The sequence below is a fragment of the Lolium rigidum genome, chromosome 5 (genome assembly GCF_022539505.1).
Source record: "Lolium rigidum isolate FL_2022 chromosome 5, APGP_CSIRO_Lrig_0.1, whole genome shotgun sequence".
NCBI classification, from domain to species: Eukaryota; Viridiplantae; Streptophyta; class Magnoliopsida; order Poales; family Poaceae; genus Lolium; species Lolium rigidum.
The window spans coordinates 247,292,725-247,307,198 of record NC_061512.1 but is presented as its reverse complement, the minus strand read 5'-3'; the positions used below and the strand labels follow the sequence as shown (position 1 = coordinate 247,307,198).

The window sequence follows — 14,474 nt, the reverse complement described above, 5'->3', positions numbered from 1 at the left end:
ATACGCATCATACCTTCCACTTGGGGTTCCCAACGGACGTGTGCATCTACGCGTATCAAGCTAAATTTCTGGCGCCGTTGCCGGGAAGATCAAGACACGCTGCAAGGGGAGTCTCCACTTCTCAATCTCTTTACTTTGTTTTTGTCTTGCTTTATTTTATTTACTACTTTGTTTTCTGCACCTAAACAAAACACAAAAAAAATTAGTTGCTAGCTTTACTTTATTTACTGTCTTGTTCTCTATATCAAAAACACAAAAAAATTAGTTACTTGCATTTACTTTATCTAGTTTGTTTTATTTACCGTTGCTAAAATGAATACCCCTGAAAATACTAAGTTGTGTGACTTCACAAATGCAAATAATAATGATTTCCTATGCACACCTATTGCTCCACCTGCTACTACAGCGAGAATTCTTTGAAATTAAACCTCGCTTTACTCGAACTTGGTTATGAGAGATCAATTTTCCGGTGTTAGTTCCGATGATGCTGCTACCCATCTTAATAATTTTGTTGAACTTTGTGAAATGCAAAAGTATAAGGATGTAGATGGTGATATTATTAAATTGAAAGTGTTTCCTTTCTCATTAAGAGGAAGAGCTAAAGATTGGTTGCTATCTTTGCCTAAGAATAGTATTGATTCATGGACTAAATGCAAGGATGCTTTTATTGGTAGATATTATCCTCCCGCTAAAATTATATCTTTGAGAAGTAGCATAATGAATTTTAAGCAATTAGATACTGAACATGTTGCTCAAGCATGGGAGAGAATGAAAACTTTGGTAAAGAATTGCCCAACCCATGGACCGACTACTTGGATGATCATCCAAACCTTCTATGCAGGACTAAATTTTTCTTCGCGGAATTTATTGGATTCAGCTGCTGGAGGTACCTTTATGTCCATCACATTGGGGGCGGCTACAAAACTTCTTGATGATATGATGATAAATTACTCTGAATGGCACACGGAAAGAGCTCCACAAGGTAAGAAGGTAAATTCTGTTGAAGAAACCTCTTCCTTGAATGATAAGATTGATGTGATTATGTCTATGCTTGTGAATGGTAGATCTAATGCAGATCCAAATAATGTTCCTTTAGCTTCATTGGTTGCTCAAGAAGAAAATGTTGATGTGAATTTCATTAAAAGCAATAATTTCAACAACAATGCTTATAGGAACAACTCTGGTAATAACTATAGGCCATATCCTTCTGCTAATGGTAATGGTTATGGTAATTCTTATGGGAATTCTTACAACAATAATAGGAATGTACCCCCTGGTCTTGAAGCTATGCTTAAAGAATTTATTAGTACACAAACTGCTTTTAACAAATCTGTTGAGGAAAAGCTTGATAAAATTGATACTATTGCTTCTAGAATTGATAGACTTGCCTCTGATGTTAATCTTTTAAAATTGAAAGTTATGCCTAATAATGATATTGATAATAAGATTACTACTACAGCAAATTCCATCCAAGTTAGAATTAATGAGAATATAAGATAAATGGCTGAACTGCGTGCTAGGTGGGATAGAGAAGAAAATGAAAAACTAGCCAAGGAGAATAATGTAGCTAAAGTTTGGACTATTACTACCACTAGTAATGCTAATTCTTCACATGTTGCTGCACCTCCTACTATTAATGGTAAAATAATTGGTGTTGGCAATGTTTCTACTCCTAGTGCAAAGCGTACAAAACTGCCTGAAATTGCTAAAACTGCTGAAACTGCTTGTGATAAAACTGCTGAAATTTTTTCCAACCTTGGGAACAATGATCCCATTTCTGTAGCTCATAATGATTTAGATTTTGATGATTGCCACATCTCTGAAGTTATAAAGTTCTTACAAAAACTTGCTAAAAGTCCTAATGCTAGTGCTATAAATTTAGCCTTTACAAAGCATATTACAAATGCTCTCATAAAAGCTAGAGAAGAGAAACTAAAACTTGAAACTTCTATTCCTAGAAAGTTAGAAGATGGTTGGGAGCCCATCATTAAAATGAAATTCAATGACTTTGAATGTAATGCTTTATGTGATCTTGGTGCAAGTATTTCTGTTATGCCTAAAAAGATTTATGATATGCTTGACTTGCCACCATTGAAGAATTGTTATTTGGATGTTAATCTTGCCGATAATGTTAAAAAGAAACCTTTGGGGAGGATTGATAATGTGCGCATTACGGTTAACAATAACCTTGTCCCCGTTGATTTTGTTGTCTTGGATATCGAATGCAATGCATCTTGTCCTATTGTGTTGGGAAGACCTTTTCTTCGAACCGTTGGTGCTGTTATTGATATGAGGGAAGGTAATATAAAATATCAATTTCCTCTCAAGAAAGGTATGGAAAACTTACCTAGAAATAGAATGAAGTTGCCTTTTGATTCTATTATTAGAACAAGTTATGATGTTGATGCTTCTACTCTCGATGTTACTTGATTTGCACTTTCTGCGCCTAGCTGAGAGGCGTTAAAGAAAATCGCTTATGGGAGACAACCCATGTTTTTACTACAGTACTTTGTTTTATATTTGAGTCTTGGAAGTTGTTTACTACTTTAGCAACCTCTCCTTATCATGTTTTTGTGCCAAGTAAAGTTTCTATGTCAAAGTTGATGTTATATTTGGGATCGCTGCGCAGAAACAGCATTGCTGTCTGTCACGAATCTGGGCACAGGCCTCTGTAGAAAATTCGAAAAAATCTGCCAATTTACGAGCGTGATCCTCAGATATGTACGCAACTTTCATTAGTTTTGAGTTTTTCCATTTGAGCAAGTCTGGTGCCATCTTTAAATTCGTCTTTACGGACTGTTCTGTTTTTGACAGATTCTGCCTTTTATTTCGCATTGCCTCTTTTGCTATGTTGGATATATTTCTTTGATCCATTAATGTCCAGTAGCTTTATGCAATGTCCAGAAGTGTAAAGAATGATTGTGCCACCTCTGAATGTGTGAATTATTAATTGTGCACTAACCCTCTAATGAGTTTGCTTGAAGTTTGGTGTGAAGGAAGTTTTCAAGGGTCAAGAGAGGAGTATGATATACTATGATCAAGAGGAGTGAAAGCTCTAAGCTTGGGGATGCCCCGTGGTTCACCCCTGCATATTTTAAGAAGACTCAAGCGTCTAAGCTTGGGGATGCCCAAGGCATCCCCTTCTTCATCGACAACATCATCGGGTTCCTCCCCCGAAACTATATTTTTATTCAATCACATCTTGTGTTCTTTACTTGGAGCGTCGGTTTGTTCTTGTTTTTGTTTTTGTTTGAATAAAATGGATCCTAGCATTCACTTTGTGGGAGAGAGACACGCTCCGCTGTTGCATATGGACAAATATGTCCTTAGGCTTTACTCATAATGTTCAAGGCGAAGTTTCTTCTTCGTTAAATTGTTATATGGTTGGAATTGGAAAATGCTACATGTAGTAATTCTAAAATGTCGAGGACGTGGGCATAGCCCAGTGGTTGGGGTCGCAGTGGCGCATCCCAACGACCAGAGTTCGAATCCTGTCAGGAGCGAATTTCTGGAATTCTCACGCCGAGGTCCCGCTTCTACTATATCATTTAGTGTCTAGTTCCTCCTAGCACTAATTCATTTTTTTTGAGGACGTGGGCATAGCCCAGTGGTTGGGGTCGCAGTGGCGCATCCGAACGACCAGAGTTCGAATCCTGTCAGGGGCGAATTTCTGGAATTCTCACGCCGAGGTCCCGCTTCTACTATATCATTTAGTGTCTAGTTCCTCCTAGCACTAATTCATTTTTTTTTAGTAATTCTAAAATGTCTTGGATAATGTGATACTTGGCAATTGTTGTGCTCATGTTTAAGCTCTTGCATCATATGCTTTGCACCCATTAATGAAGAAATACATAGAGCTTGCTAAATTTGATTTGCATATTTGGTCTCTCTAAGGTCTAGATAATATCTAGTATTGAGTTTTGAACAACAAGGAAGACGGTGTAGAGTCTTATAATGTTTACAATATGTTTTTTATGTGAGTTTTGCTGCACCTGTTCATCCTTGAGTTTGCTTCAAATAACCTTGCTAGCCTAAACCTTGTATCGAGAGGGAATACTTCTCATGCATCCAAAATCCTTGAGCCAACTACTATGCCATTTGTGTCCACCATACCTACCTACTACATGGTATTTCTCCGCCATTCCAAAGTAAATTGCTTGAGTGCTACCTTTAAAATTCCATCATTCACCTTTGCAATATATAGCTCATGGGACAAAATAGCCTTAAAAACTATCGTAGTATTGAATATGTACTTATGCACTTTATCTTTTATTAAGTTGCTCGTTGTGCGATAACCATGCTTCGGGGAACGCCATCAACTATTGTTGAATATCATGTGAGTTGCTATGCATGTCCGTCTTGTCCGAAGGATCTATCACCTTAGTGGTTGGAGCATGCAAAATTGTTAGAGAAGAACATTGGGCCGCTAACTAAAGCCATGAATCATGGTTGAAGTTTCAGTTTTGGACATATATCCTTAATCTCATATGAGAATAATAATTGTTGCTACATGCTTATGCATTTAAGAGGAGTCCATTATCTGTTGTCCATGTTGTCCCGGTATGGATGTCTAAGTTGGGAATAATCAAAAGCGAGAAATCCAAAATGCGAGCATTCTCCTTAGACCTTTGTACAGACGGCATGGAGGTACCCCTTTGTGACACTTGGTTGAAACATGGCATGCAAAGATCCGGTAGTCCAAGCTAAGTAGGACGAGGTGCGGGCACTATTAGTACACTATGCATGAGGCTTGCAACTTGTAAGATATAATTTACATAACTCATATGCTTTATTACTACCGTTGACAAAATTGTTTCATGTTTTCAAAATAAAAGCTCTAGCATAAATACAGCAATCGATGCTTTCCTCTTCGAAGGACCATTCTTTTACTTTTACTGTTGAGTCAGTTTACCTATCTCTCTCCACCTTAAGAAGCAAACACTTGTGTGAACTATGCATTGATTCCTACATACTTGCATATTGCACTTGTTATATTACTTTATGTTGACAATATCCATGAGATATACATGTTATAAGTTGAAAGCAACCGCTGAAACTTAATCTTCCCTTGTGTTGCTTCAACACCTTTACTTTGATTTATTGCTTAATTTATGAGTTAACTCTTATGCAAGACTTATTGATGCTTGTCTTGAAGTACTATTCATGAAACGTCTTTGTCATATGATTCACTTGTTTACTCATGTCATTACCTTTGTTTTGATCGCTGCATTCATTACATATGTTTACAAATAGTATGATCAAGATTATGATGGCATGTCACTTCAGAAATTATCTTTGTTATCGTTTTACCTGCTCGGGACGAGCAGAACTAAGCTTGGGGATGCTGATACGTCTCCAACGTATCGATAATTTCTTATGTTCCATGCTACTTTATTGATGATACCTACATGTTTTATGCACATTATATGTCGTATTTACGCATTTTTTGGAACTAACCTATTAACAAGATGCCGAAGAGCCGATTCTTTGTTTTCTGCTGTTTTTGGTTTCGAAATCCAAGTAAGGAAATATTCTCGGAATTGGACGAAATCTTCGCCCAGGGTCCTATTTTTGCACGGAGCTTCCAGAAGACCGAAGAGGGAAGGAAGTGGGGCCACGAGGCGCCGACACCATAGGGCGGCGCGGCCCAGGCCCTGGCCGCGCCGGCCTGTGGTGTGGGCCCCTCGCGCCGCCTCCTGACCTACCCTTCCGCCTACTTAAAGCCTCCGTCGCGAAACCCCCAGTACCGAGAGCCACGATACGGAAAACCTTCCAGAGACGCCGCCGCCGCGAATCCCATCTCGGGGGATTCAGGAGATCGCCTCCGGCACCCTGCCGGAGAGGGGATTCATCTCCCGGAGGACTCTTCATCGCCATGATCGCCTCCGGAGTGATGAGTGAGTAGTTCACCCCTGGACCATGGGTCCATAGCAGTAGCTAGATGGTCGTCTTCTCCTCATGTGCTTCATTGTTGGATCTTGTGAGCTGCCTAACATGATCAAGATCATCTATATGTAATTCTATATGTTGTGTTTGTCGGGATCCGATGGATAGAGAATACTATGTTATGGTGATTATCAATCTATTGTTTATGTGTTGTTTATGATCTTGCATGCTCTCCGTTATTAGTAGAGGCTCTGGCCAAGTTTGTACTCTTAACTCCAAGAGGGAGTACTTATGCTCGATAGTGGGTTCATGCCTTCATTGACACCTGGGACAGTGACGGAAAGTTCTAAGGTTGTGATGTGCTGTTGCCACTAGGGATAAAACATTGATTCTATGTCTAAGGATGTAGTTGTCGATTACATTACGCACCATACTTAATGCAATTGTCTCGTTGCTTAGCAACTTAATACCGAATGGGGTTCGGATGATAACCTCGAAGGTGGACTTTTTAGGCATAGATGCAGTTGGATGGCGGTCTATGTACTTTGTCGTAATGCCCGGATTAAATCTCACTATATTTATCATATCATGTATATGCATTGTTATGCCTTTCTCTAATTTGTCAATTGCCCGACTGTAATTTGTTCACCCAACATGCTTTTATCTTATGAGAGAGACACCTCTAGTGAACTGTGGACCCCGGTCCTATTCTTTACATAGCATACAATCTACCGCAATTGTGTTTCTACTGTTTTCTTGCAAACAATCATCTTCCACTCGATACGTTTAATCCTTTGTTACAGCAAGCCGGTGAGATTGACAACCTCACCTGTTTCGTTGGGGCAAAGTACTTTGGTTTTGTTGTGCAGATTCCACGTTGGCGCCGGAATCCCTGTTGTTGCGCCGCATCACATTTCGCCACCATCAACCTTCAACGTGCTTCTTGGCTCCTACTGGTTCGATTAAACCTTGGTTTCATACTGAGGGAAACTTGCTTCTATACGCATCATACCTTCCACTTGGGGTTCCCAACGGACGTGTGCATCTACGCGTATCAATTTGCTCCTTCAAAACTTGCCAACGGCATTAACATGGTAAAAGTACATATACATGTATCTACCGAACGAAAGGTCTCGACTACACAATCCAAACACTTGGATGAGTAGCCAAAATACCTATTTCGACTTGAGTTTATTCACGGTTGCAAGCATCAGTGCCCAAACTCTGGGGCTACTTCCATCGGGAGCGCTGGACGCGCACCCGATAAAATTATCGGCTCCTCAGGGCCATCATCCGAATCATTGGCTCCCCTCAGGGCCATCGTCTCAATCATCGGCTCCCCTCAGGGCCATCGTCTCAATCATCGGCTCCCCCGAGGGCCATCATCTCAATCATCGGCTCCCCTCAGGGCCATCATCTCAATCATCGACTCCCCTCAGGGCCATCATCTCAATTATCGGCTCCTCTGGGATATCATCCAAATCATCGGCTCCTCCTGGGTATCATCCGAATCATCGGCTCCCCTCAGGGCCATCATCTCAATCATCGGCTCCTCTGGGATATCATCCAAATCGTCAACTCCTCTATCAGTGAAATCATCAGAGTTATCGGCATCATGTTCTCGGAACGCGAGGACATGTACGGTATTTGACTTAGCATTTTTTACACCCTGTACATAACTATTTCATATTTATCTACAGGCCCGGGGGCTACTCCCATCGGGAGCGCTTGCCGCGCACCCGATAAAAAAATACGGCAACCTCGTCAACAAAGAAAAATAAAGTTGAAGACATCGGCATCAACAATCAAGATCTTCGAGTAGTACAACTTGAGTCTATGCGAGGCTGCAAGCACCCGCCCATAGACTCGGGGGCTACTCCCATCGGGAGCGCTTCGCGCACCCGACAGAAAGCAACTTCGACTCTACATCAAGCACAGGATTCAACAGATGATCAATACATTCGGCAAAGACAACTTTAGTCTCTGCCCGAAGCTTCACTTCGGCCAGACACTCGGGGGCTACTGACGTGGGCATAACCCTTCGGGTACTCGACATTGCCATACCCGGTGCAAACTATGAAGCTGGACCAACACAAGGACTCAACAAGCTGGACCTGCACGCGCCTCAACTTGGACTACAAGGAAAGAAGACTCCAATATGAATCGTACTAGGACTCTTGTAAACCCTATCTTGGCTGATATATAAAGCCAGGCAGGGGCACCCCTTGGGACACGCATAATCAGAAACATAATTTTAGAGGCAACACGCCTAGACACCGCAACCCGCGGATTAGAACTAGACTAGATCCAACAACTCCGCCTATGGCGGCCCCCTGTATACATATATTCATATAGTGGATTGCTAGCAGGACGTAGCGACCCTCCACCGTGGGGGCGTGAACCTGGGTACGTCGTGTACCGCCTCGCTCCCGGAACTTCCGTCGTCGCCTTTCTCTAAAACCCAAGCCCCTCATGGTGGGCATTGCCGAGGAACCGCCTCGACAAGTACGGTACCAGAACACCGCGTCGTGCACTAGGACCGTAGGGCAGTGCAAAACACTAAAAAAAGGCAGTTCATGTTAGCTACCAGCGCACCACGCCGTGCACTACTACCATAGGTCAGTGCAACACAATAGAAAAAATGCATTTCACGGGTTGCACACTACCAAGACAACACGTCGTGCATCGTCATCGAAGGCAGTGCAACCTAGCCACCAAAGGCAGTTTCTAAAAAAGTTCGTCAAAACCTATAAACATGAGATGTAGTTTTGAAGATCTCGACACGACTAATACAATCATGAAAACGGATTACGATTTGGGATCTCGGTTGAAAATATATTTCATTTTTTACAATCAAATCTAGAAAGAAAAGGATTAAAAAACCTAGCCATTGCCCAGCACTTGCTAACACGGGGACGAGGTTGTATGCGGGCTCACACTAGAAATTTTGTTTGATAATATAACTTATAAGTTCAAGAATTTAATTGAAGAAATGCCATGAGTATCACTAAAAGTGCAAACGGACCTCGGTGCGCGCGTATCCAATTTCTTAAAGAAAATGAAAAAATGCTATTTGAAGTTTTAAAAATGAAAAAACGGCGTTGTGTAAGTTTTCACCAAAAACTACGATTGTATATGGCCTACACGAAAATGACTAAACTATAATGTTTGGATTTGTATTGTTCATAGAAATATGAATTTCCATTTTTTATTTTTTTGTAGGTCATATACAATCGTATTATTTTGTGAAAACTTACACAAGTAAGTATCAATATAATTATACATGCGTGCATTATTTTATTTTTTCTGAAATTTTTAAATAGTATTATTTTAATTTTTTCATAACTAGGTGCGTGCGTACCCAGGTTCCAAAAGTACCGGTCCATGAGTATCATGGCAAGAATATATGTTGAATAGAAGACATGGAAAACATATGGATGAGGTTTTGGTTATTCGATGTCTTTTTATTTGTTTTAATCTTAATTTGTAGCAATGGTTTCTTGCGAAGTATATCATATTATGATTTTTGGAAGATTTGATATTTGATCCTCTAATAATGTGTTGTTGGATTGGTTGTAGTTCCATTTTATCTAATTCCTAGATCAAAGCACCTTTACATAAAACAAGGTTTTAATTAAGATTATAAAGAAGTTTATAACGCTGAACTTGATGATATACTTCAATTTCATCAACTTAAGTGAAACTTCAATTACTTTGATAAATTTTATCAAAAACACGAAAATCCTTCAGATTTTTTATACATGAATGCAATGCAAACATATGTTTCCCCTCTATTTCTAGCCTCAAATTCTGAAATGGTACACAATCTTAACCTTCTTAACATTTTAGAACCTGGTTAAGATTGAGAGAGGATATTGAACAAGGTAATTGTAGCTTTTGTATTCTAACTGTGTAAGTTAGAATTCTGTAAATTGTACATTTATTTACCCGTATAAATATAACACGGAGACCATCTCTTTGGATAGTGCTAATCTCCTGAACTGCATATCTAATACAGAGTAGTCGAGCTAGGAGACCGGTGTCATTGCAAATGATTGCAACTACCTCTTCTGGAAGGTGTGGGTGGTATTTCAAAAGCCACGATATTGATAGGAGAATTTCGAACGTGCGCGCTGACGCCTGCAGTGACGACGTTCGGATGCGGAGGTGTCAACATGAAAGCGAAACGTGTCGGCCCGCCGGTGAGTCACCTGCGGCGACACTTCTAGCTCCCACGCAGCAGACTCTCTGCAGCGGAAGCAGAGCAGCGCCGGCGTCCCACTGCCGTGGTAATTTCGGGCCACTTTTTGACAGTCGGAATCAGGGAGACCAAACGGTTATTGAACACCGGCGATGGAGCTCACCCATGGCGATTCTCTCCGGCGTGTGCTCCAGGCCGTCTCTCTCATTCTTGCCTCCACCGTCTTATCCGAGCTGGTCTCAGCTGCGGCAGGGATTACCCGGGCGGACTTTCCGGATGGGTTTGTCTTCGGCGCCGGCACATCGGCTTACCAGGTACCAACCACGAAACACTTTGTAGTCTAGAGTAAATACAGTAACTCGTAGAACTCTGAAATAGCTGTTGAAATTCGTAGATACAGTAAGTAACACAGACAAGTGACCACGGCGCTGCTGAATTTCATTTTGTTCATTCAGGTTGAAGGCGCGTGGGCAGAGGATGGCAAGAAGGCGAGCGTCTGGGACACATTCACGCACGACGGTTTGCATTCTATATGGCTTATGGGCAAATCTAAGAACTGGTTGGCTCTGTTCCTGACAATTTCTCTTGTGGCTCTGTAGGCTATTCCATCGACCATGCGACTGGAGATGTGGCTGCGGACCAGTATCACAAATACAAGGCATGTTTCTGACGATGCTGCAATTTGTGTACACGCATACTCCTACTTATGGTGGATTCATTGCAGGAAGATGTGAAACTAATGCATGAGATGGGTCTGGACGCGTACAGGTTCTCAATTGCGTGGTCAAGGCTTATTCCAGGTAATTGCACACATGATTCATGTCTCCTTTTCCATGTCCCTTTTTTGGGGTAGTATACTGCCTTTGTTAAAACTTTATTACGAGTTTTTTGATTGTGCTGTAGATGGGCGAGGAGCTGTGAATCCCCAGGGGTTGGAGTACTACAACAATCTGATCAATGAACTCTTAAAATATGGTACTGCACTTTGCTTTTGTTCCATCAATCTAGGTTCTCTATGTACAGTGTCTGCCTGTCAGTGCTGCTTCCTGATTCTGAAATGGCAGGTATACAGCCCCACGCAACGATCTATCACTTCGACCTTCCTCAAGCTCTTCAAGATGAATACAATGGCTTGCTCAGTCCAAGAATCATGTACTTCTACTCACTACTCTTCCACCACTGCAGTCTACAGAGTTGGTCATTTCTGAAATAAAAGCAAGACCATTGAACAGCTGATCAATTCTAGGAGTGGTGAATGCATTGCAGCGACGATTTCACGGCGTATGCAGACGTGTGCTTCAGCAGCTTCGGCGACAGGGTGCAGCACTGGACCACCGTCAACGAGCCAAACATCGAGCCCATCGGCGGGTACGACCAGGGATACCTCCCGCCGCGACGGTGCTCCTACCCGTTTGGGTTCGACGCCGTCCCCTGCACCGGTGGCAATTCCACGACGGAGCCGTACATCGTTGCTCACCACCTTCTGCTCGCCCACACCTCCGCTGTGTCCCTCTACAGACGCAAATACCAGGTTAATCTTTTGCTACATATTCCTTGAAAAAACAATATATTGGTAGTACATTGTACAGTGATGCATAAGGATGAATACATGGTCATTTTCCCTTAATCTCAAGGTACTCTGTTTCTTTCATACTGTCCAGGCTGAGCAAAGAGGGCGGATTGGACTCACATTGCTGGCCTATTGGTACGAGTCGGAGACGGAGAAACCTGAGGATCGAGAAGCAGCTGCAAGGGCAAATGACTTCTCAATTGGATGGTAACGTAATTTTTGAATCACCCGTTCAAAATGAGTAATTATACATGATGGGTGGTAAGAATTTGCATTTGAGGTCGTGACAATATACGGAACAATTCACAGGTTTATGCATCCGTTGGTGTATGGCGACTATCCACCTGTGATGAGGAGGAACGTCGGGTCCAGGCTGCCGGAGTTGACGCCGGATGAGTCGACCAGGGTGCGCGGCTCATTCGATTTTGTGGGGATCAACCAGTACGGTGCCATCCTCGTTGAGGCGGACCTGAGCCAGCTGAAACGCAAGCTCAGAGATTATTACGGTGACACGGCCGCCAAATTTGTCACACGTAAGCATGACAATAGAAACTAAGCAAAAGTTATGAATGAAAAACTAGTGCCTACTTGAATGGGCAATTGCCTGGCTCTACTTCATTCTGTTGTACAATAATTATGCAGCACCGTTCCAGAGCTCAAGGGAGCAGCTGAGAAGCCGTGAGGCTCCATGGGGGCTGAGCAAAATGCTGGAGCACCTGCGGACCAAGTACCGGAACCCTCCGGTTCTCATCTACGAAAACGGTAAGGCCAATCTCAACTCCGCCCATCAAGCTGCCTAGTTTCTTGATAACTTCATCTGATACGGTGTTCTTGGCCAGGAGTTGGGCACGAGCCAGACCCTTCAGGCGAGTTCATGTACGACGACGAGTTCAGGGCGCATTTCCTGCAGGTGTACATCGAAGCGGCGCTGTCTTCCATCAGGAACGGCTCCGACGTGCGCGGCTACTTCGTGTGGTCGTTCCTCGACGTCTTCGAGATTCTGTTCGCCTACAGGTTCCGCTTCGGCCTCTACGGCGTCGACTTCGGGGACGAGCAGCGGACGAGGTATGCCCGGAGCTCTGCGAGGTGGTACGCCAGCTTCCTCCATGGCGGCGAGCTCAGGCCGGTGGCTACTGGCCGAGACAGAGCCAGCTTCTACTCTGAATGATGGATGTCATTATTTAGTGTTTAAATGGGTTAAATTATGGAAAAAATTGCTAATACTTCAAACAATGTGAGCCCGCCATGCCGAAAAGGGAGTGTCAAAATCATGGATTTGTTTTTTTTTTTGAAATGGGATAAAACCCCGGTTTCTGCATCGTGATGCACATGGACTTTTATTAATGACTTTTATTAATGAGTCTCAAATTCAGTAGTTATTACAACTCAAGCATCGTCAAGAATTGATACAAATATCAACAGCGAAAGGAACAAAGCATACTATCACTACATATCATTGTAGCCGCCTAGTATGTCGCCAGCCAGCCAGTCACAAGATATCTTGAGCGACTGTCTCGAGCCGTATGCACCACAAGTCATGGCATCCCGCTGCCCATCTAGCGATAGAAGGGTCCGAACCCAATGTGCCACCATATGGATAACCTGTAAAAAGTTAAATGATGATTTTTGTTAAAAATAATATCATTTCGCACCCTCCATATAGACCAACATCAAGCAGAGACCACAATTCAGATTATTGCCTTAGACTGTCTATCTACTCCATTTAACCAATTACCAAACATATTCGTAATATTGATTAGAGGTGCAACATCGAAGGTGAAGTTAATCGTTTGCTAAGGAAGTTTAGCTAAAGGACAATCAATAAAAAGGTGTTCGATGATCTCCTGATCTCCGCAAAAAAACAAATTCCGCACACTCATTCTAGTGACGTTTAGCTAAATTATCTTTAACTGGCAACACTTTATTGCTCAGAAACCACATGATTGTTTTTATCTTTAATGAAATTTTAACTTTCCAGACTCAAAAAGGGGTGTTCCATACATAGACTTGATCGTAAACAAGTAAACAAACAATTGGTTGTTAGTCCCCAAACAAAACGATCAGTCTCGTCATTTAAATTTATCATCATTAGTTTTTGGCATAACTGTAACCAAGAAGTCTAATTTATTTCCCGACAACGCCGTCTAAAACTAATAGTCAGAGGGGTTTGAGCTAACAGTTGAGCCACCGTTACATTTTCTTGATGCATAATATTATACAATGATGGATATTGTTGGGCTAAAGGTGTTTTTCCTAACCAAACAGAAATGGGTACCTGCTCCATTGCCACTTAAAAAAACCCTACCAAAAAAATCGTCCTCCACCTCCATCAAGCTCTTCCAGAAGGGAGAGTCTGTAGGCTTAGCCTGCATCGTCTCAGATAAAGTCTGATGTTATAAGTATTTATTATGTAGCAGTTCTTGCCACACTCCGTCCTCATTAAGAAGTTCAAAGAGCCATTTACTCAAGAAACGCTTATTTTTAAGTTCGAGAACCTCAATACGTAAGTCCCTTGATCTTTGGGTCGACAGACGATATTCCATTTTGTGAGCCTATATTTTCTTTTATTTTCATCGGACTGCCAAAAGAACCTAGACCTATAGAAGTCCAAACGCTTCTTTACCCCAACAGGTATCTCGAGAAAGGACAACATAAACATAGGTAAGCTGGTTAGAACTGAATTGATAAGGATAAGTCTATCACCGTAGGATAGTAATTTTCCTTTCCAGCATCCCAATTTGCCTTTAAACCGGGTCTCCACTGGGTACCAATCAGAGTTTCTGAGTTTTTTTTGTAGTGGATAGGAATACCACAGTA

General features: G+C 42.1%; 1 protein-coding gene across 1 annotated transcript; it reads left to right on the top strand.

The window, feature by feature from the left end:
- Positions 1-10,165: 10,165 nt before the first annotated feature.
- On the top strand, positions 10,166-13,001 carry LOC124652466 (beta-glucosidase 31-like). Its single transcript, XM_047191480.1, has 11 exons — positions 10,166-10,401; positions 10,543-10,606; positions 10,687-10,745; positions 10,812-10,887; positions 10,991-11,062; positions 11,152-11,239; positions 11,354-11,618; positions 11,749-11,864; positions 11,967-12,190; positions 12,300-12,419; positions 12,497-13,001. The coding sequence occupies exons 1-11, from the start codon at positions 10,240-10,242 to the stop codon at positions 12,823-12,825; spliced, it is 1,575 nt and encodes a 524-aa protein (XP_047047436.1). The 5' UTR covers positions 10,166-10,239; the 3' UTR covers positions 12,826-13,001.
- The last annotated feature ends 1,473 nt before the right edge of the window (positions 13,002-14,474 follow it).